The sequence below is a fragment of the Triticum aestivum genome, chromosome 2D, assembly GCF_018294505.1.
Source record: "Triticum aestivum cultivar Chinese Spring chromosome 2D, IWGSC CS RefSeq v2.1, whole genome shotgun sequence".
Taxonomy (NCBI): Eukaryota; Viridiplantae; Streptophyta; class Magnoliopsida; order Poales; family Poaceae; genus Triticum; species Triticum aestivum.
The window spans coordinates 2323625-2344140 of NC_057799.1; the positions used below are offsets into that span (position 1 = coordinate 2323625).

Below are 20516 nucleotides of genomic sequence, written 5' to 3' on the forward strand. Positions count from 1 at the left end.
GATGTACATTGGTCATTTCTCTATTCACGATGTTCTGTAATGGTTCTTGATAATTATATAATGCAGATGAACCGGCAATGGATGTACGCTGACCGACGCTCTGCCGAGTTCATGAAAGGCGTGGGTTATTTTCTCGATGTAGCCCAGGCAAACAAGCAGAATAATTTTATGTGTTGTCCATGTGCTGTATGTCGGAATCAGAAGGAATACTCTTCCCACATAGTCATCCACAGCCACCTGTTTCAGTCCGGTTTCATGTCCGGCTATAATTGTTGGACCAAGTGTTGGGGAACGTAGTATTTCAAAGAAATTCCTACGATCACGCAAGATCTATCTAGGAGAAGCATAGCAACGAGCGGGGAGAGTGTGGCCACGTACCCTCGTAGACCGAAAACGGAAGCGTTTAGTAACGCGGTTGATGTAGTCAAACATCTTCACGATCCAACCGATCCAAGTACCGAACGTATGGCACCTCCGTGTTCAGCACACGTTCAGCACGATGACGTCCCTCGAGATCTTGATCCAGTTGAGGACGAGGGAGAGTTTCGTTAGCACGACGGCGTGGTGACGGTGATGATGAAGTTGCCGGCGCAGGGCTTCGCCTAAGCACTACGACGATATGACCGAGGTGTGTAACTGTGGAGGGGGGCACCGCACACGGCTAAGACAAATCTTGATTGCCTTTGGGGTGCCCCCTACCCACGTATATAAAGGAGGGAGGGAGAGAGGCCGCCCCCCTAGGGCGCGCCAAGAGTATGGAGTCCTACTAGGACTTCCAAGTCCTAGTAGGAATCCTTTTCCTTTTCGGAGTAGGAGAGAAGGAAAGAGGGAAAGAGAGAGAGGGAGTAGGAAAGGGCAAGGGGGGCGCCACCCCTTCCCCTGGTCCTCTTCGGACCCATGGGGGGGCACCTCCCCTTTGGCCTGCCTCCTCCTTTCCCGTATGGCCCAATAAGGCCCATTACTTCTCCCGGTGAATTCCCGTAACTCTCCGGTACTCCGAAAAATACCCGAATCACTCGGAACCTTTCCGATGTCTGAATATAGCCTTCCAATATATGAATCTTTACCTCTTGACCATTTCGAGACTCCTCGTCATGTCCGTGATCTCATCCAGGACTCCGAACAAACTTCGGTCATCAAATCACATAACTCATAATACAAATCGTCATTGAACATTAAGCGTGCGGACCCTACGGGTTCGTGAACTATGTAGACATGACCGAGACACATCTCCGGTCAATAACCAATAGCGGAACCTAGATGCTCATATTGGCTCCTACATATTCTACGAAGATCTTTATCGGTCAAACCACATAACAACATACGTTGTTCCATTTGTCATCGGTATGTTACTTGCCCGAGATTCGATCGTCGGTATCATCATACCAAGTTCAATCTCGTTACCGGCAAGTCTCTTTACTCGTTCCGTAATGCATCATCCCGTAACTAACTCATTAGTCACATTGCTTGCAAGGCTTGTAGTGATGAGCATTATCGAGAGGGCCCAGAGATACCTCTCCGAAACTCGGAGTGACAAATCCTAATCTCGATCTATGCCAACCCAACAAACTCCTTCAGAGACACCTGTAGAGCATCTTTATAATCACCCAGTTACGTTGTGATGTTTGATAACACACAAGGTGTTCCTCCGGTATTCGGGAGTTGCATAATCTCATAGTCAGAGGAACATGTATAAGTCATGAAGAAAGCAATAGCAATAAAACTAAACGATCATTATGCCAAGCTAACGGATGGGTCTTGTCCATCACATCATTCTCGAATTATGTGATCCCGTTCATCAAATGACAACACATGTCTATGGTCAGGAAACATAACCATCTTTAATTAACGAGCTAGTCAAGTAGAGGCATACTAGGGACACTCTGTTTGTCTATGTATTCACACATGTACTAAGTTCCCGGGTAATACAATTCTAGCATGAATAATAAACATTTATCACGAATTAAGGAAATATAAATAACAACTTTATTATTGCCTCTAGGGCATATTTCCTTCAGTCTCCCACTTGCACTAGAGTCAATAATCCAGATTACATTGTAATGATTCTAACACTCATGGAGTCTTGGTGCTGATTATGTTTTGCTCGTGGAAGAGGCTTAGTCAACGGGTCTGCAACATTTAGATCCGTATGTATCTTGCAAATCTCTATGTCTCCGTCCTTGACTTGTTCACGGATGGAGTTGAAGCGTCTCTTGATGTGTTTGGTTCTTTTGTGAAATCTAGATTCCTTCGCTAAGGCAATTGCTCCAGTATTGTCACAAAAGATTTTCATTGGACCCGATGCACTAGGTATAACACCTAGATCGGATATGAACTCCTTCATCCAGACTCCTTCATTTGCTGCTTCCGAAACAGCGATGTACTCCGCTTCGCATGTAGATCCCGCCACGACTCTTTTCTTGGAACTGCACCAACTAACAACTCCTCCATTCAATAAAAATGCATATCCGGTTTGTGACTTAGAGTCATCCGGATCAGTGTCAAAGTTAGCATCGATGTAACCGTTTACGACGAGCTCTTTGTCACCTCCATAAACGAGAAACATATCCTTTGTCCTTTTCAGGTACTTCAGGATATTCTTGACCGCTGTCCAGTGATCCACTCCGGGATTACTTTGGTACCTCCCTGCCAAACTTATAGCAAGGCACACATCAGGTCTGGTACACAGCATAGCATAAATGATAGAACCTATTGCTGAGGCATAGGGAATGACTTTCATTTTCTCTCTATCTTCTGCAGTGGTCGGGCATTGAGTCTGACTCAACTTCACACCTTGTAACACAGGCAAGAACCCTTTCTTTGACTGATCCATTTTGAACTTCTTCAAAACTTTATCAAGTATGTGCTTTGTGAAAGTCCTATCAAGCTTCTTGATCTATCTCTATAGATCTTGATGCCCAATATATAAGCAACTTCACCGAGATCTTTCATTGAAAAATTCTTATTCAAGTATCCTTTTATGCTATCCAGAAATTCTGTATTATTTCCAATCAATAATATGTCATCCACATATAATATCAGAAATGCTACAGAGCTCCCACTCACTTTCTTGTAAATACAGGCTTCTCTGAAAGTCTGTATAAAATCATATGCTTTGATCACTTCATCAAAGCGTATATTCCAACTCCGAGATGCTTGCACCAGTCCATAGATGGATCGCTGGAACTTGCACACTTTGTTAGCACCTTTAGGATCGACAAAACCTTCTGGTTGCATCATATACAACTCTTCTTTAAGATATCCATTAAGGAATGCAGTTTTGACGTCCATTTGCCAGATTTCATAATCATAAAATGCGGCAATTGCTAACATGATCCGGACGGACTTAAGCATCGCTATTGGTGAGAAGGTCTCATCGTAGTCAACTCCTTGAACTTGTCGAAAACCTTTTGCGACAAGTTGAGCTTTGTAGACAGTAACATTACCATCATCGTCAGTCTTCTTCTTTAAGATCCATTTATTTTCTATGGCTTGCCGATCATCGGGCAAATCCACCAAAGTCCACACTTTGTTTTAATACATGGATCCTATCTCAGATTTCATGGCCTCAACCATTTGTCGGAATCTGGGCTCATCATCGCTTCCTCATAGTTCGTAGGTTCATCATGGTCTAGCAACATGACTTCCAGTACAGGATTACCGTACCACTCTGGTGCGGATTGTGCTCTGGTTGACCTACGAAGTTCTGTAGTAACTTGATCCGAAGTTTCATGATCATCATCATTAACTTCCTCTCTACTTAGTAAACATATGACTTAGTGACATGTGTAGAAATATTCATGTGTTGTCATTAATAGAATTTTATTATTGAAGTATTTCATTTTTAGAACTATTTGACTTACTAATGTATTTTATCTTCCATTTGTATTAGTTGAGCTATGGACGGCAGAGAGGGTGAAGAAGAGGTGTTCGAGATAATAGAAGAAAGTACACTCCCCGTTGGACCCAATGACGATGGAGATCATGACGACGGCTCGCAGTACCTGAACGATTCAGGTCAGGGAATGGAGGAAGAAGAGCAATTGCAAGGATCAGATGTGGAAGCGGAAAAAAGCAACGATGAACAAGCCTTAGTGAAGGTCGTGGAACCTACTGCTTCCAAGAAGACCTCTGCATCGACATCGTCTAGCAAGAAGTCGAAACAAGGCCCGGCTGGAGAGATGGCCTCTGGACAACATATGATAATCAACGCAGTCTATCCTTCCGGCGAACCTGCTCATCCCGATAAGGCTTCAACTAAGTTTAGAAATCAATGTGGAGTTATTGTTAGAGACCTCATCCCAATAAGTGTTCAAGAATGGAATGAGCCAGCAAAGGAAGACGATCGTCCTGGAGTTTCTTTTGTCTCTGATAGGTCCAAAAAGACTCTTTTCGACAAGCTCATGACACATTTCACCCTACCAGACCTTGATACAGAGGCGGAAGCAAAGGAAATGCGCGAGAAAGTCAAGCACTGGGCTCTTAAGAAGATGTCCGAGGCTTTCAATACTTACAAGAAAAGATAAAGGAAAGAATATCAAAAGAAAGAAAGAGTCCCAATATTCGAGGGGCCGCTAGAGAAGCAGAGGCGACACTGGCCATCATTTCTAGCGTACAAGCAATCAGAAGAGGGTAAGTTAAGGTCAGCAAAGAATAAGGCAAATGCGGTGAAGAAGGTATATCACCATACTATGGGTCCAGGTGGCTACAGGATTGCATTGCCTAAGTTTGAGAAACTTGAGGCAGATCTGCGAGCTAAGGGGATCACTCCAGCTACAGCGGATTTTCCCCTGAGGTCAAGAAATTGATTACTTGGGCATGGGGCAAAGTTTGACGCAAATGGGAACCTTATTATGGATAAAAATATTGCGGCCCCCTTTGCAGCACTTGAAAAAGTGTTCAAAGAGGTTAAAGCGGGACAGTTCAAGCCGGATCGAGAGAATGACGAGCCGACGAAGGCCCTCGGGAATCCGGAACATACCGGCTGGACACGAGGCTGGGGAGGATATTCGTGGTGTACTGGGTTTACCAAGGAAGAGTGCGTATATCCATATAGAAGCCGAGCGAGAGGAAAGAAGCGGAAGGAGGCGGAGGTCGCAGACCGGCTTGGTGAAATGGAAGCCAGATTTCAGGCGCAGCAGCACCAGATTAACGAGCTTAGAGGACTGCGCTCCCAGGAGCAAGACCCTACATTCAACGTAGGCCCATCTCAACGCCGGAGCAGCGTGGCTTCAACGGAGGTCCCGGCTGGCGATGCAGCGGTGATGGATACTACACGGATGATACATGATGCCGCTGCACAGACGGAGGCCGTGATGCAATCAAGGAGAAGACAAGCTGTGAGCTACATGTGTCGATTTCGAACGTATCCATCAAGGTGGCAGACGGCTATGCTTTACCTTGTGTAGATGGAGCGACCTGCCATAGCCTTCCGATTCCACCTGGTTATGCTCGTGTCGGTGTGGATGATGTTAAGCAGGCTTGGAGGGTACTGCGGCTTGACATCCCCGGAGGTGATGGGGTAGAGACACTGGGAGAAGCCGTCAATAACATCATAGTATGGAAAAAGAAAGGCATTGTGTTTCCGATGAGTAGTCCGCCGCCACCACCACCACCTCCTTCTCCCAGACGCGGTCCACCGCCACCTCCTTCTCCGAGACGCAGTCCACCGCCACCACAACCACCTACAACGAGTCCACACCTCGACGCCATGGACCTCAGCAGCTCGAGTCTGGCTCGATCTTCGCTGCCTCAGCCGACTCCGCCGCCCACTAAGTCCCGCGGGGAAAAGCAGAAGGGTGGTACCTCTAAGTCTTCCCCAAAGAAGAAAGCTGCTCCGAAGAAGAAACCCAAGCCGCCGCCAGAGGTGTTGCCTTACCATATGACTGACGAGCAGAACGATGCGTGGGTGGCTGCGGACATGCAACGTCAGATGTCTATGTGGGGAAAGAAACCCTTGGAGCCGCCAAAGGAGCCAATAGATTCGGCAGTACGGAAACACTTCAAGGATATGCTGGAAATGCCATCCCAAGTTCAGCTGAATCTGCCATCGGACTATGAGCACGGTTTATCAAAGACTTATTCCAAAGCCCTGAAGAAGGGGAACACAATTCCCCAGCACGGGGAGCAGGAAAAACAAGCGGCCTCCCCGCTCAAGGTGTTGCCCGCTGCACATAATCCCTCCGAGCAAATTGATATGGAAGAAGTTAGGAGGCTTGCCAGAGATTATGGTATGACTGTTGAGCAAGTGCTAAGCGGTCGCGACGGGTCCTTCACAATTGCTGATCCCCTCGCAGCATGGAAATATGAGCCAGGGAAGTCTCTCGTCAGACCTAATCTGCTCGGCTCTCTATCAACACTGAAGCGTCAACTGCATCAGTGGTACTTGAAAGCCTCAAAAAATGGGCTGGATACACTCATGGTGAAAGTTACAGAGGAGCATTTCTTCCGCGACGACTCGGTCTGTATTTATCTTCAAGATCTTTTTGACCTCTATAATCTAGACGCCCTCGACAAATCGATCATCAGCACCTATTGTCTGTAAGTGATTAATTTATTTATGTAATTAAGTCTCTAACTCAGCTTTTTCGATCACTGCTTCTTATTATCCTCACTGTACGATATATTATATGCAGAATGAAGATTCGGGGATGTAAAGGAACCGGTGGCATTGGGTTCATTGACCCACGTGTCCTCAATGATGCAATGCTAGGGCAATACCCCAAGGACACGGAGGATAACATCCATATGTTTTTGAATAAACAATTTTACTGTAGTGAAATATTATTTCCTTACAGACATGATTTTTCGAAAACCTTTGAGATAGAGTGCGATGCAAGTGGCATAGGAATTGGTGGTGTACTCATGCAACAAGGTCGCCCCGTTGCATACTTTAGTGAGAAACTTGATGGAGCACGATTGAACTACCCAATCTATGACAAGGAACTATTTGCTTTGATTCGTGTTTTGGAAGTTTCGCAACACTACCTTTGGCCAAAAGAATTCATTATTCATTCCGATCATGAGTCCTTGAAGTATTTGAAAAGTCAAACGAATTTCAACAAAAGACATGCTAAGTGGGTAGAGTTAGTCTTTCCCTTATGTGATCAAATACAAAAAGGATAAAGACAATGTTGTTGCAGATGCTTTATCTCGCAAGGAATGCCTACTTACACGTCTCGAAATAAGTGTTCTTGGTTTAGATGACATTAAGGATTCATATCATTCCGATGCTTTCTTTGGCCCCATCTTTGAGCAATGTTCCCCACATCGAGGATTTCAAGATTTCCATTTGCACAAAGGGTTCCTTTTCAAAGCTAACAAATTGTGCATCCCCGAGTCCTCGCTTCGTCTCTTATTATTGAAGGAATCGCATGGAGGTGGACTCATGGGACACTTTGGAAGAGACAAGACCTACGCCATGCTCTCAACGCACTACTATTGGCCCAAGATGAAAACTCATGTGGAGCGCCTCGTCAAGCGATGTCCTACATGTCTCCAAGCTAAGTCCACTTTGCATTCTCATGGTCTTTACACACCTTTACATACACCGCAACTCTCATGGAGTGACATTAGCATGGACTTTGTGTTAGGACTTCCACGCACTAAGCACAATATGGATTCTATCTTCGTTGTGGTTGACCGTTTCTCAAAAATGACACACTTCATACCATGTAATAGAACGAACGATGCTTCACACATTGCGAATTTGTTTTTCAGGGAAATGGTCCGTCTTCGTGGAGTGCCAAGGACCATCATCTCCGACCGTGATGTCAAGTTCACCTCATATTTTTGGAAGACCCTCATGGCCAAGCTCGGCATCAAGTTACTCTTCTCCACGGCATACCACCCACAAACGGATGGGCAAACGAAAGTGGTGAACCGAACCCTCTCCTCACTCCTTCGAGCATTGATCAAGCCGAACCTTGAGGATTGGGACGAGTGCATCCCACATGCCGAGCTCGCCTACAACCGTGCTCATCACCAAACAACCAAGAAAACATAGTTCGAGACCGTCTACGCCTTCAACCCCAACACCGCCCTCGACATACTCCCACAATCTCTTCAAGAGAGAGTAAACATGGACTTCGACAAGCGAATCTCCTACATGAAGAAGCTCCATGAGTCAGCAAGAGCTACACTCGAAAAGCACAATGAACACCAAGCCTCCAAGATGAACAAGGGCAAGAAGCCATTGGTGTTTCAAGAAGGAGACCTAGTTTGGCTACATCTACGCAAAGATCGCTTCCCCAACGAACGCAACTCCAAGCTCGACCCCTTCAAGATCCTCAAGCGCATCAACGACAACGCATACAAGCTCGACCTTCCCAAGGCCAAGTACTTGGTGCATGACACCTTCCCTAGGCCGGCTCCCCTGCGCACTCAGGCCGGCGCGCTCGGGCACTTGTCCGGCCTCCAGCCAGGCCTCAGCCGGCTCCTCAGGCCGGCCGCCTCAGGCACCTGCCCGGCGTCCAGCCAGGCCTCTCTGCGACCCCTCAGGCCGGAGCGCTCGGCCACCAGCCCGGCCCATCCGGCCTCCCTGCGCACCTCCATAGGCGTTGACTCCAGCCCGGCCCGGCCGGCTCCCCTGCGTGGGAAAAAGGAATATTCCCCTGTAATCCCTCTACCTACCCCCTCCTCTATAAATAGAAACCCCCACTTCAGATCTGAGATTGGGAAAGAATAGACTTGAGCTTAGCTCTTTTGGTTCCTCTTAGAGGCTACTCCTTGGGTGATCCCCTGGACCGTATCAAGGCTACTCCATCTACTTGCTTGTATTTAGATCGAATCAAGGCTACAACAAGAATACCTATCCTTCTCCCTTGGAGTTCAGTTAGGGTTCTTTCAATCTACCACAACTAACCATTGTTGCTTCTATTGACACGGTGAACCTACCGTGGTGTTGAAACGGTTGCACACAAGGTGAGTTGGGTTCGATTCTTGAGTCGCCGGAGGCAGCCTCGGGTGTAGTTGCCGGTCTCTCTTGGAGTTGTTCACTTCCCGCTAGTTATCCCGGCTACCCCCGTCTCCCCAACGGGCATATATCTTACTTTGCGTTCTTGAGTGTTCATCGTTGTGTTCTTCGTGTTCTTCGTCTTCCCTCCTCTCCCCTTTGGCCAATCCGTGAAGATCGGGCCACAACGAGCGGCTAGCCGCATCAAAGACGCTTATTGACAAAGCTTGCAGCCCGATCCGCCAAGGCCATCTTCCACCTCGGAAGTTTTTCGGAATCGGCTAGCCACATCTGCTCCACGTGGCGCCCAAAGCCGCGAGCATCGAAGCTTTGAAGAACGACCTTATTCATGGAGATCCTCCACCCCAGCTCCGCCGCCTGCCACAACTCCTGCCACCGGAGTCGAACAACAATGGAAACCAGCAAAGAGCCGCCCTAGATCTGTCCGCAAGAGCGTGGGACTCTACTCCTATTCGCCATATGGGACAGGCTAGCAGAAATCATAACTAAGGTATATACAACGGGACCTCCGGCGCTTCTCCTCCGCCATCGCCGGCCGGCAACGCCGCCGGGAAAGGCTCGGGATCGCCTCGGCCGCTTAGGAGGGACTCTCAAGGGTACTCTAACGAGACGAGAGAGGAAAAGGGGAAGGTACATCTAATCATTCGAAAGTTGCACCTAACTCTACCAAAAGCTCCCTAGATCTCTTCGTGACATAGACTGCAACTTCTTCTTTTCTTTTCTTTTTTGACTTGTAGACTGCAACTTCTTGATCCACCCTCAATAGTCAATACTCTCCTCGCCGCAGAAGAATGCCACATCCTCCGTTACAAGAATTCCCTTCCATGGCCCGTTACGGCCCTGCAACGACATTCACTAGGCCCGTTAGGAAGTGGCGTAAGGAGTGGGTCCCCATCGCCGCCGCCACGGCCACGGCAACCTCCGCTGCTGCCTCCTCCACCGGGACCGTATCTTTAGCTTCTTTTGGGTTTCCTGCTTGCCTAAAGATTCATTTTTCTGCCGATTCAGTTTTCTGTATGTTGGTCGAATTGAACTCTTGAAATATCAATTGATCTCTTATATTATGCAAAAGATCAGAGACCATATGGTTGAAACATATTTGAATATCTGTGGATTTGCAACTTTGTACAGCTGTGGTGTCCCCCCTGTACTGAACTTGTATTGGTTATTTCTACAGTTCTAGTTGTTCATAAGAATTACTGGTGCTGTCAAACTGTAATTTGCACAATTACACTAGTAAGCTATATCACCTTAATTGTCACTTGGCGAATAATCAGCAAGTTTCTTTAACCATTTACATTAGTCTTTTATTCTGAAATCTGAATAGTAATATTAATTCAGCGTAGCAACGCCCTGAGAATTATTGTTTAGCTTAGTTCAAATATTATACGTAATCTTCAAGTGATCATGGTTGTAAACACATTTTATATCAGGTTCAAACTTGGGTCATGTAGAAGTACATGCTCACAGTGTTTGCTTGCCTTGTCCCCCTTCTCGTCATATGTTTGTACTGACAAGTTGACTCACTGTTGGCGACAACATTTACCTCCACACTCTTGGTATTTTCACTTGCTTGCTTTTCTGATACCTTGTTAGTGTGTATTTACTGAGTCTGGACACACGACAGGTTTCTGTAGTCCAAGGTCAAAGACAAGAATCTGCCAAATCTGATAATGAGAACAAGGCCAATGATGGAGAACCTTCATCTGCTGAAACCGAGCAATCTAATGGAAAGGCCAATATTGGTGATACACTTATGGATGAATCTCAGGTAACATTTTTCAGTAATTAGCTGTAGAATTAGTAAGTGATGGTCATGTTCGGCGTTACTAATGTTCAACAGCTAATAGACAGAAATATGCTTGTTTTACTACGAACAAATGTCATTTGCAACATGTGGCAACATTCTTATTCTTCTCGATTCATACAAAAAGTATCTACCATTGCATGATGACACAAATAATTTTGCCAGCAAATCATTTAGTTTAGTGTTTGAATTTTTTTGCCATCTAACATCCAATTCTTTTAAATATAAGTATTTACTACATATGAGAATACCAGTGCCAATCATTATTCGTGATTATTCGCACTAGCAATGCTATATGGTTCTATGCAAATAGTCGGTAATAGTGTCACACTTCATATGACTTATGCCTTGGTAGCTCTGGTTCACTAAAGTTTAACTTTTTCCTTGTAAAATGAAAATGTATATTAAATCTCTATCACGTCCAGATGGGTTGACATATATCGACATATACACACTTTGGTCATCTCTGCTTGTATATCTACATTTTGACATTGAAAATAATGTTGTCCATTATGCAGTCTTTTTCCAAGAGCACTGTTTTGAACTTTATGTACACTAGTTTAATGCCTGTGCGTTGCCACGGTCAGTCAAAAATAAAAAATTTACATGTAAACATAATACTTAAGAAAAACTAACCTTATTTAAGATGCAATTCCATAAAAACCTATAACTCGACTTCCTACGCATATATAAAGAAAAAACCCATCTAATCATCTCATTTTTAGATTAGTTATCCGTGTGTTGATATGTGATAAACCAACATTATGATCAGAATACAGTACCGTGCAGGACTAAACCAAGCAGGATCATATAGCTGCAAACCCCTTGTGATAAACAACAACAAAAAATGGCAACATTCAACATTTCCTAACTTGGAGCATTTGGAGATAAACAAAAAAAAACTGAGTGCCAGAATTATTTATTGGTCCTTTCAAATCAATTGTATGCAGCTAGATAAGATCATGTGACTTCACAACTGCATCTCAATTAAATCATATCATTTGTGCATCCAGAAGAGATAAATGAGCAATACTCCATTCCATTTAAGAGCTATATTTTAGTTATTCTAACGTAAGCACAGTGCCCATGGCTTGTTGTCCATGAAAATGGCTAAACCGTTGATAATTTGGGAATGAAGGGTGGCCACAGTTCACTTAGCTGATATGATATAGGTCAAGATTTAACATCTTGATCAATTACTTTCACAAGCGTACTGTATATGTCTGTTACAGAAAAAGCAATTGCTAAAATCATCCTTTGCAACCGACAACAACAGAATATATGTATTTGGTGCACTTACAAAAGAGATGAAAAAGATCAGAAAAATGTATTCCCCATGTATAAGTCACAAAGCTGCAACAGACTGTGAAACGTACTCATATTTGAAAACGTTCTTGCATCTACACAACAATTTTTATGGAGGACACTATCTTAGTTGCTTCAAGGGCAACGACAGCTCCAGCAGGCCTTTGCAAATTGGCAATTGAAGGAAAGATGATCTCTTGGCTCAGGAGCCTGGAGTCCACACATCACACAGAAGTTTAATTGCAGGAAGAAAATCTTTGTCAGTAGCAGCCTAGCAGGGCTCTAGTATTCAGCCTGACTACCAGGACACACCACCACCCTTGATCGCGCATTAAAAAAATACAGCTATGAAGACTGGATCTGTGGCTGTTTGAATCACCTTTAATTACTGTCTCTTTGTTCTCCTACTCTACTTTAGCGTTTTAAAATTACCTTTCACTGGTTGTAATGGGTATAAAACTCAAGATCTATCTGAGAGCCCTAGAGCTCATCTTCTTGTGCTTGGGGTATCTATCCCTAGCCGCCATGTCCTGGTTGGCGTAAATGTGTATACTTAATTCGCTATATTTAGCTTCTCTCCTGATCATCCTCTGAATTCACATAGCTACTCTACTTGGTATGATCTGCCAGTGATTTAGCTTTCTGAACCAGTTGGGCCTTGTCACTCCTTTGCTGCTGCTTTGCTTGCAGGTGAGATAAATGGCCAGCTTCTTCTTCTTCTTCTCAGCAGAAGAAAGAATGCTGCTCATCTCGTCTGGCTTGCTTCAAGTCCTGGCCTTCAGTTGTATTCCAGAAATCATATTCCGTGTGCGTCTGCTTAATGGAGCATGCGCCGTTGATCATCACCGAAGGTAATGGAGTCCCAAGATATCATCATCACCAGAGTGGGTCATCACAAAATTTACTGCAGTTGGCGCATCGAGCAGCTCAAGATGCTCTTCAGATGAGTAGCTTCTTCTTGTCCATCAACTGCATCATCTTAATTGTGCTCCAGACTTGGTAGCAGCAGTATGTGTTGATCGCTTTTGGGAAGATGATCAAGGTGGTAGGACCTTAACTCATGGCGAGATGGTAAGTTGCCGTCGGATCTTGATCTGACTGTGCTGAGCCATCGAGAAAGGCGCGAAGTTGGTGGGTGTCGATTTCTTCAGACAAAACAGAGCAGGTGTCGAAAACTTCAGGTCAGGGCCTGAAACTGGGACCTTCATTGAATGGGGTATGGAATGGGTGCAGATTAGAAGCAGAACCATCCAATATTAATCCAGTTTCGCCGTCAGGCCTTCATGCAGCTCTTAAATCTGTGATGTTGTACAGAGCCAAGTTTCTCTTTGAAGTGTGCATTCATTCATAAAAAAGGACAAGGCAGTCGATGTTCGACACATCTTAGACACCTCCAGAGCTGCGAGCGAGCGCGGATGCCGTGACCCGAATTCCAAAACCACCATGGCAGTGTGGCGTGCTGCAAATGTGGGCATCTCTCAGGCTCATTCTCTCAAGACCACTTCGTCAACAACATTTCGCTGGACTGCAGCCAGGCTTTGGGAAGGGAGGCACATTTTTCGGGTAAAGAAGAAATCTTACAAATTACACAAAAAAAACGTTGACCATGTTGGACAGGCCCCAACATTTTTCAGGTGAAGACATCTTACAAATTACACACAAAAAAACTTTTAAAAAAGTAATAAGAAAATATCCACCGGCTCATTGTCCATTGGATGGACACGCTAAAGACGTTAAACCTGTTTACGTAAGCAGCCACTTCTTTGCAACAAGAGTGATGTTGCGGAAGGCTCTCTGCAACAACCAGCTTGTTGCAATCGCCCAAGCCTATGCTTTTTTTATTTTTTTGCAACACATGACTTATTGCAGAAATTTTTTGCAACATATATCCTGTTGCATAATTTATTTATTTATTTGCAACAGAAATCTTGTTGCAGATTTTTTTTCGCAACGGAGGTCTTGTTGCAAAAATTTAAAAGACCGATTACAGAATCTTTATGCAACAGGGGTCATGTTACAGAATTTTTTGCAACAAAGGACTTATTATGGAAATTTAAATCCATAGAGGACACACGTCATGTGTGGGAACGATGTGATCCGCCGGTTGATTAGAAGAGTTCTCCTTTAAAAAAAATCATGGATACGAGTGGACACATACAAGTTTCCACGGAGTTGTTTTTGAAATTTATGAATTTTAAATATTGTTTTTTTTTTAAAGCAATGGCCTCCATGGTGCCCGGGCATCATAAGCCCGCACTCTGGCACACACATCGATGTAGAGAAAACGAAAAAGCATTGGGGTGGGCTGCTGAGGCCCTTGTACCCGGCCCTGTAACATTATAGCACTGGAGAGGCCCACCATTCCTTCCTCTCCTCCTCTCCTCTGCTCTGCTTCCGACGAGTCCATCAGCAGCAAACGGCGGGGAGGAGACGAACGGCGGGTTGCCCATCTTCGATGGCGCAAAATATCATGATCCCCTTACACAGCAGCCACTGGTCAGATATCTCATTCTACTCGCTCGCGTGGTACAGCAACTCGCCGCTCCAAGCTAACTCGTAGAGGAGTGGCCAGTTGCTCCACGCCCACACACGAGGGAGCACGGTGGCACGGACACCGTGGCTGCTGTGGATGACGACGTGTAGTCCCGCTCCTGTGGTCTGGTCACGCCATCTGCCACAAACGTTGATGGAACCACGCCTTGCCGGCGGAGGCGGCCAGCACGTTCGCGGCCGCTATCGACATCGAGGAAAAGTAGACGATCGGAGGCCGGTGCACGTGTTGAACGGGATGTTGGCCATGATTTGCTTCCTGTCAGTAGTGAATATGCTTTGCGCTGTCAACACTCGCGTGCGTGTGCTCGCGCTGAAGCTCCTACGACTGGTGAACCTGCTCTGTGTCCACTAGCTTCACGTGCTGGAGTTGGCCCTCCGTGTTGTGTACTACGGCCGAGGCGGTGACGCCAGATGGGGATGTCGGCCGTAGAGACGACGATGCATGTGGATGCGGAGGGCAAGACGTCGACCATGAACACGGAGGTGGCACATCAGTGGGAAAAGCTACGAGGCGAAGAGATAAGGAAGAGAGAGAGGGGCGAGCAAAGCGGTGGGCTGGGGGAGGGCATTTTGGTCCGAAATCGCTTGGAAGGGAGATACGCACTGTACTGTGAGATACATATATCTCTAAAAAGATTAAGCGCACTGCAATAGTGTGCGCATTATATTTAAGAACAAAGAGAGTAGTACGTGTCAAAAAAATGTTGTTATATTATTATGTGATGTAGTACTGTGCGCGTACTCAATTATTAGCAGACAAGACAATTATTAGACATTATTAGAGGAGCGATGTAGATGTGGCAAGAGCAGTGTGACAACTGACAACTGGCTCACTCATTCACTCGCTGTGCTGCCTGTCTTTCTTCTCTTCTCCACGGCCGGCCCTGCTCTTCACATCTCTCTGCCTCACCGTGCTGTAATGCAGCTTCGTTCGCCTCTCTCCGGTAACGCACCTCGCCCTCTCACCACGGCGACGCCGGTTCCCGGATCTGAACCAGCCACACCCTACCGACCGCAGCAGGTCAGTAGCCTCTCTCTCTCTCTCTCTCTCTCTCTCTCTCTCTCTCTCTCTCTCTCTCTCTCTCTCTCTCTCTCTCTCTCTCTCTCTCTCTCTCTCTCCCTATCTCTCTTTCCTGCTCTGTTTCGTTGCCTCCATTTCTGTACCCTCCCCTGGCTCGGTGTAACTCCATCACCGGCAAACTTCCCAAGTACAGCAGCAGGTCAGATCTCCCCCCACCCCTCTCTGGCCGACTGTTGGATCTGTTCGGCTGCTGGATTCATGTACCTGAGTTAGCACTCGATTTAATAGAAAGTGCCGAATCATGAACCGAGCCAACTGCGAATATGGTAACTACCTTCCAGCACAATAGTAGGGCAAAAAGATGGTCGTGCTTTACATGTAGATTATGCAGTTTCAACTTGTTCATGTTTCAATCATCTTCCGACCATTTTCAACACTTTACATGTAGATTATGTATGCACTTGTGTATATGCACTCAGATTGATTTATCATCTTCGGTGCAGGGCTCTCTGTTGGACACTTCCGGTCTTCTGTTGCAGCCACGATTTATTATATTATAATAAAGTTATAAGAGTATACCGTAGGTACTTTTTAAGAAAATAGAAGTGAAAAACACAATCATTATGTTCATAGTTTGCATTGGCTCATAATAATCATTACTGCCTTCACATGTTGCATGGTGCTAGCTCATCATTTTGTCTTGTCGATGTCATGAATTACTCTCTGTGGTTTAATCCGGGTACACCCTAATCTGACCATTTTGTTCTAAAATACAAGTCTGATATTATGTGTTTCATGGTTCTCGATTCATTCAGATGCTGAGTCTAGCTAGTAGCCTAAACGATAATGGGCTTGCTCTTGTTTTTCACTTTCAAGGATACCGTGGAATTTAACTGCAAATGGATTGCTTATCAAGTACAGCAAAAAGTGACCTGGAGCGCATGCTATTTGATGAAACCGAACACCCCAAGGCCCTGCCATTATCACTTTTGGCAGAAATCACAAATGGCTTCTCTGATAAGCAGATAATTGGCCAAGGTGGCTTTGCAGTGGTCTACCAGGTATGTCACAGCTCTCAACTGTCCGGGTCTTGATGAAAGTTGACATTAAAACTCAAGTTGACCCTGTCAACTCTCCCTCACTGATTTTTTGACTGTCACGTATGGAGCCCCAACATACTTAAAGTCAACTCAAAATGTCATTTAATTCTTTTTCTAGCAAATCCGGGGCACTCGATATTTCCTACATATTCTAGCAGAAGTCATGCTTAAATTCATGAAAAAATCCGACATGACCTTTGCTAAAATAGGACATATCGAGCGCCTAAAATTTGCTGGAATGGAAATGAATCAACACTCCGGCAAAACATAGGCCACTGTGAGGTGTTCCCTGCAAACATAGGCCACTTGGGCAAGCACTAGTACTACAGAACACTACATATCACATGTCTAAATCTCCATCATATTTGAAAGACCTACATTGAAAATTTACTATTCCATGAAAATTGTCACATCTACTCATGTAGGTACTACTCTACTACAACTATCAAAACATCTACATTATCATCGACATGGGGATTTGGCTGGTCTCACCTCGAGGTCTGAGGTGGTCGGTGACGGGGACGATGGCGGGGATGATGCAGGGGCTCCTTGATTTCTGCAAAAACAAAATATAAACAAAAACATTATTATCCTCATCTTAGGACTTAGTGAAACCCTATGTCTAAAACATCCTAGTTCTAGCCCTAACATTTACTAAAAATACCTTGTTCTAACCCTAAAAATTGAAAAGAACTATACATTTACTAAAAATACCCTAGTTCTAGCCCTAACATTTGTCCATCCATCCATCTATCTATATATCCTTATAAACCCTAGTTCTAATCATCAACATGGGCATTTTCATATTTTATTTGATACCGACATCGAACGAAATCTATTGTATTCAAAAACCTACATTTACTAAAAAAATCTCATATAGCATAATACATTTCTGTACCTAAAAATTTCTATGATTAATTTCTTTTACTAAAAAAATTATTACTAAATTCTGTTACTAAAAAACTTTCTATTACAGAAAGGAGGAGGAGGAGGTGGGAGGAGGAGGGAGGAGGAGAAAGCAGGAGGAGGGAGGGGGAGGAGAGAGTAGGAGGAGGGAGGGGGAGGAGGTGGGAGGAGGGAGGGGGAGGAGAGAGCAGGAGGAGGGAGGGGGAGGAGGAGGGAGGAGAAGGGGGGCCGCCGGAGGGAGGAGGAGGAGGAGGGAGGAGGAGGAGGGAGGGACCTTGGGGGCGACGGTGGGCGACGGTGGGCGACGGCGGCGACGACGACGGCGACGGCGCGTGGCGGAGTGAGTGAGAGTGTGAGGGGGAGAGTGAGGACGCGCGCGAGCCGTGTACGGATAAGGTGCCCCGTAGTAGTAGCGCTGGTTCTTAACCACCGCTACTGCTAAGTACAATAGCAGTAGCGCTTTAGATGAACAACCGCTACTGCTATTCTCATTAGTAGTAGCATTTTTGCAGAACCAGCGCTACTACTAAGGCTACTGCTATTGATCATTAGCATGTAAAAAAAACATTGGTCATCATTGATTTTTTTGTGTAGAATCTAAATTGTCAGTGTGAATCTTCGCCGGTTTAGGAACCGGCGAAGATTCATATTGCCACAGATCCTACACATAGAGTACAATGAAGACCAAGTGATTGTGATAGTTTAAGAAGCACCATATTTAAGGTGGTAAACATTCTGTTCGCGGAGCGAGGTGGGACTAAAGTTTGGTCTTATTAGGAGGGGACTGAATTTAGCAGTAGCGCTGGTTAGAGGAAAGCGCTATTGCTAAGTTCAATAGCAGTAGCGCTTTTAATGTATGAGCGCTACTAGTATACCTAGCCTACCTGCAACGGTCTGACAATTATAGTAGTAACGTGTTTTCTATCTACAGCGCTACTGCTATGTGCATAGTAGCAGCGCTCGTTTTGCCCAAGAACTACTGCTGAGCTCCTGTGTATAAGCATTTCCCTAATAGTGTTTCTATGCGATCTAGATTGGATATTGGATAGATAGAGCAAACGCGCCAAAAAAGTAAACGAACCAATTCATGCTATTAAGTCAGTGAGGCGATAAGTACTCAAGGATGTGCAATAATTGTTCCATTAATTCCCTAATATTAGGATGGTATTTAATTACCACCATAAAACTCAGGATGACTTAGCGTGCTCGCCCTATATAAACGCCTGCAAATCGGTTTACTCATCAACACATTTGGTAGATCAGATCAAACGGTAAAAAGAAGAGGGTACCAGTACATAGCTAGCATTGTATTTTGTGATGGCGATTAGTAAGAGCAATGCAAGCTTTGTATGCTGGGCGGCCCTGATGTTGGTGATGGCCACTCTGATGTTGTCATGTGATGCTGATCCAAAAGGTTAACATCCTTTTTTCCCTATTGTGTACATATACTTAAATTTTTCCTTGCACCTATGTTTGTAGCTAATAGCAACCATCAACAATGATTGATGAAGGAGCCCATATTATATTTAAGATTGTAATTCATTTAATCTTTTTGTGTAGAATCATGCGATTTGATTGAAGATGGATGCAACGAAGCCCAGTGTAGGGACTATTGTAGGATCATTGGTCACACCAAGGGATCTTGCCGGGAAGCCGAGTATTGTTGTTGTTTGATTGCCGCAAAGCCCAAGGTGCATCATCGTGATTGAGCTTCTATGAACATTATTTTATTAGATATATAGCAAAAGAGCCCTTGTAACGGGTACAAAATAAATAAATTTTATGCAGAAACATTTAATTAGCGCCTCCCATCACAGTTGCATAAGCTGAGTCATCAACATGCCACTTTGACCCGGATTTGGGACAGCCCCTCCTTTTATCTTCTGCCATGATTGCTCCCCATTTTCATAAACCATGGTTCCGCCTCTTGGGTCATGACGGTGGAACCTTGGCACCATGGATCATGTGTTGTCTCGCCTCTGACTCAGCTCATTATATGACAAGAAGTGGTAGAAAAAAAATTAAATATGCTTAAGTTGCACCTAATTCTTAAGTACCTATCACAGGAAAAATGAGCTTTCTAACCCTACAAGCATGTCAAGAAGTTAAGTGCTAAAGCTCCACACTGCAGCTTGAGGACAATACTATTTAAATCCAATCTAAGCAGCTTAGTTGTCATATGTGCACTTGAAAAACTATGTAACTTATCAAAGAAACAAAATATACAACATGGAATGGGCCTTGCATTGTTATCAGACGCAATGGCAGTGTGCATATATATACATACATCGCTATGTGTATGATCAAACTAAAATATATATCTTTTGAAGCCATGCATTGCTACAGGGAATAGTGCACCAAAGATCAAACGAAAATAACAAAATTAAAAAGTTTTATCATGGATTAATCAATTGAGAAAGAATCCAGCTACAATAGTTAGTTAACAAAGAATAATATCCCTGCCAAAAGAATAGCAATTGGCCGCTCGCATTAGGAAATTATACTCCTATAAAGGATGGTGGAGTACCCTCCACCCTGGGCGCCTCACGGGCAAAGAGCGCCTCCGAGCCATCTGTTGCTCGGTGGCTACTCGGGGGCGTCGCGAGCCGATCCGATTTGCTCGTATGGCTCAGATCAGGGCGACCTAATTGGGATATCCATGACAGGTGGATCACCCGCGAGCCGGCCACCGTCATTGGGCGGCGTCGGGAACGCCCGCAAGTGAGCCACCGCATGCTTTCTTGCATGCGAAGCCGTGCCCTGAACCGCCTGGCGGCGTCCTCGCCCCATGCCAGGAAGGGTCGGTTGCGACAGGCACGCTAGTGGCTAGAGAGCGCCTCCGAGCAATCC

General features: G+C 45.1%; 2 protein-coding genes across 3 annotated transcripts; both read left to right on the forward strand.

Moving 5' to 3' along the window:
* The first annotated feature begins 9798 nt into the window (after positions 1–9798).
* Positions 9799–11749, forward strand: LOC123050896 (uncharacterized). Its single transcript, XM_044473612.1, has 3 exons — positions 9799–9921; positions 10602–10745; positions 11732–11749. Exons 1-3 carry the CDS (start codon positions 9799–9801, stop codon positions 11747–11749), a joined length of 285 nt encoding a protein of 94 aa, XP_044329547.1.
* Positions 11750–15668: 3919 nt separating this feature from the next.
* On the forward strand, positions 15669–20083 carry LOC123050928 (uncharacterized). Of its 2 annotated transcripts, none has more exons than XR_006423866.1 (2): positions 15669–16721; positions 19227–20083. XR_006423866.1 is itself a non-coding variant. In XM_044473638.1 (2 exons), exons 1-2 carry the CDS (start codon positions 16560–16562, stop codon positions 17333–17335), a joined length of 312 nt encoding a protein of 103 aa, XP_044329573.1. In that variant the 5' UTR covers positions 15669–16559; the 3' UTR covers positions 17336–17743. The 2 variants fall into 2 exon arrangements, 1 of the variants encoding a protein (XP_044329573.1); XM_044473638.1 differs by lacking the exon at positions 19227–20083 and adding an exon at positions 17186–17743.
* Positions 20084–20516: the final 433 nt, after the last annotated feature.

Excerpts from the sequence above, each read along its gene's own strand:
- LOC123050896 (XM_044473612.1), top strand. The coding sequence starts at position 9,799 with ATGGCCCGTTACGGCCCTGCAACGACATTCACTAGGCCCGTTAGGAAG. Across the intron at positions 9,922-10,601 it reads CTGCCTCCTCCACCGGGACC|GTTTCTGTAGTCCAAGGTCA; the intron begins GTATCTTTAGCT and ends GACACACGACAG.
- LOC123050928 (XM_044473638.1), top strand. The coding sequence starts at position 16,560 with ATGGATTGCTTATCAAGTACAGCAAAAAGTGACCTGGAGCGCATGCTA. Across the intron at positions 16,722-17,185 it reads GCTTTGCAGTGGTCTACCAG|GTACTACTCTACTACAACTA; the intron begins GTATGTCACAGC and ends CTACTCATGTAG.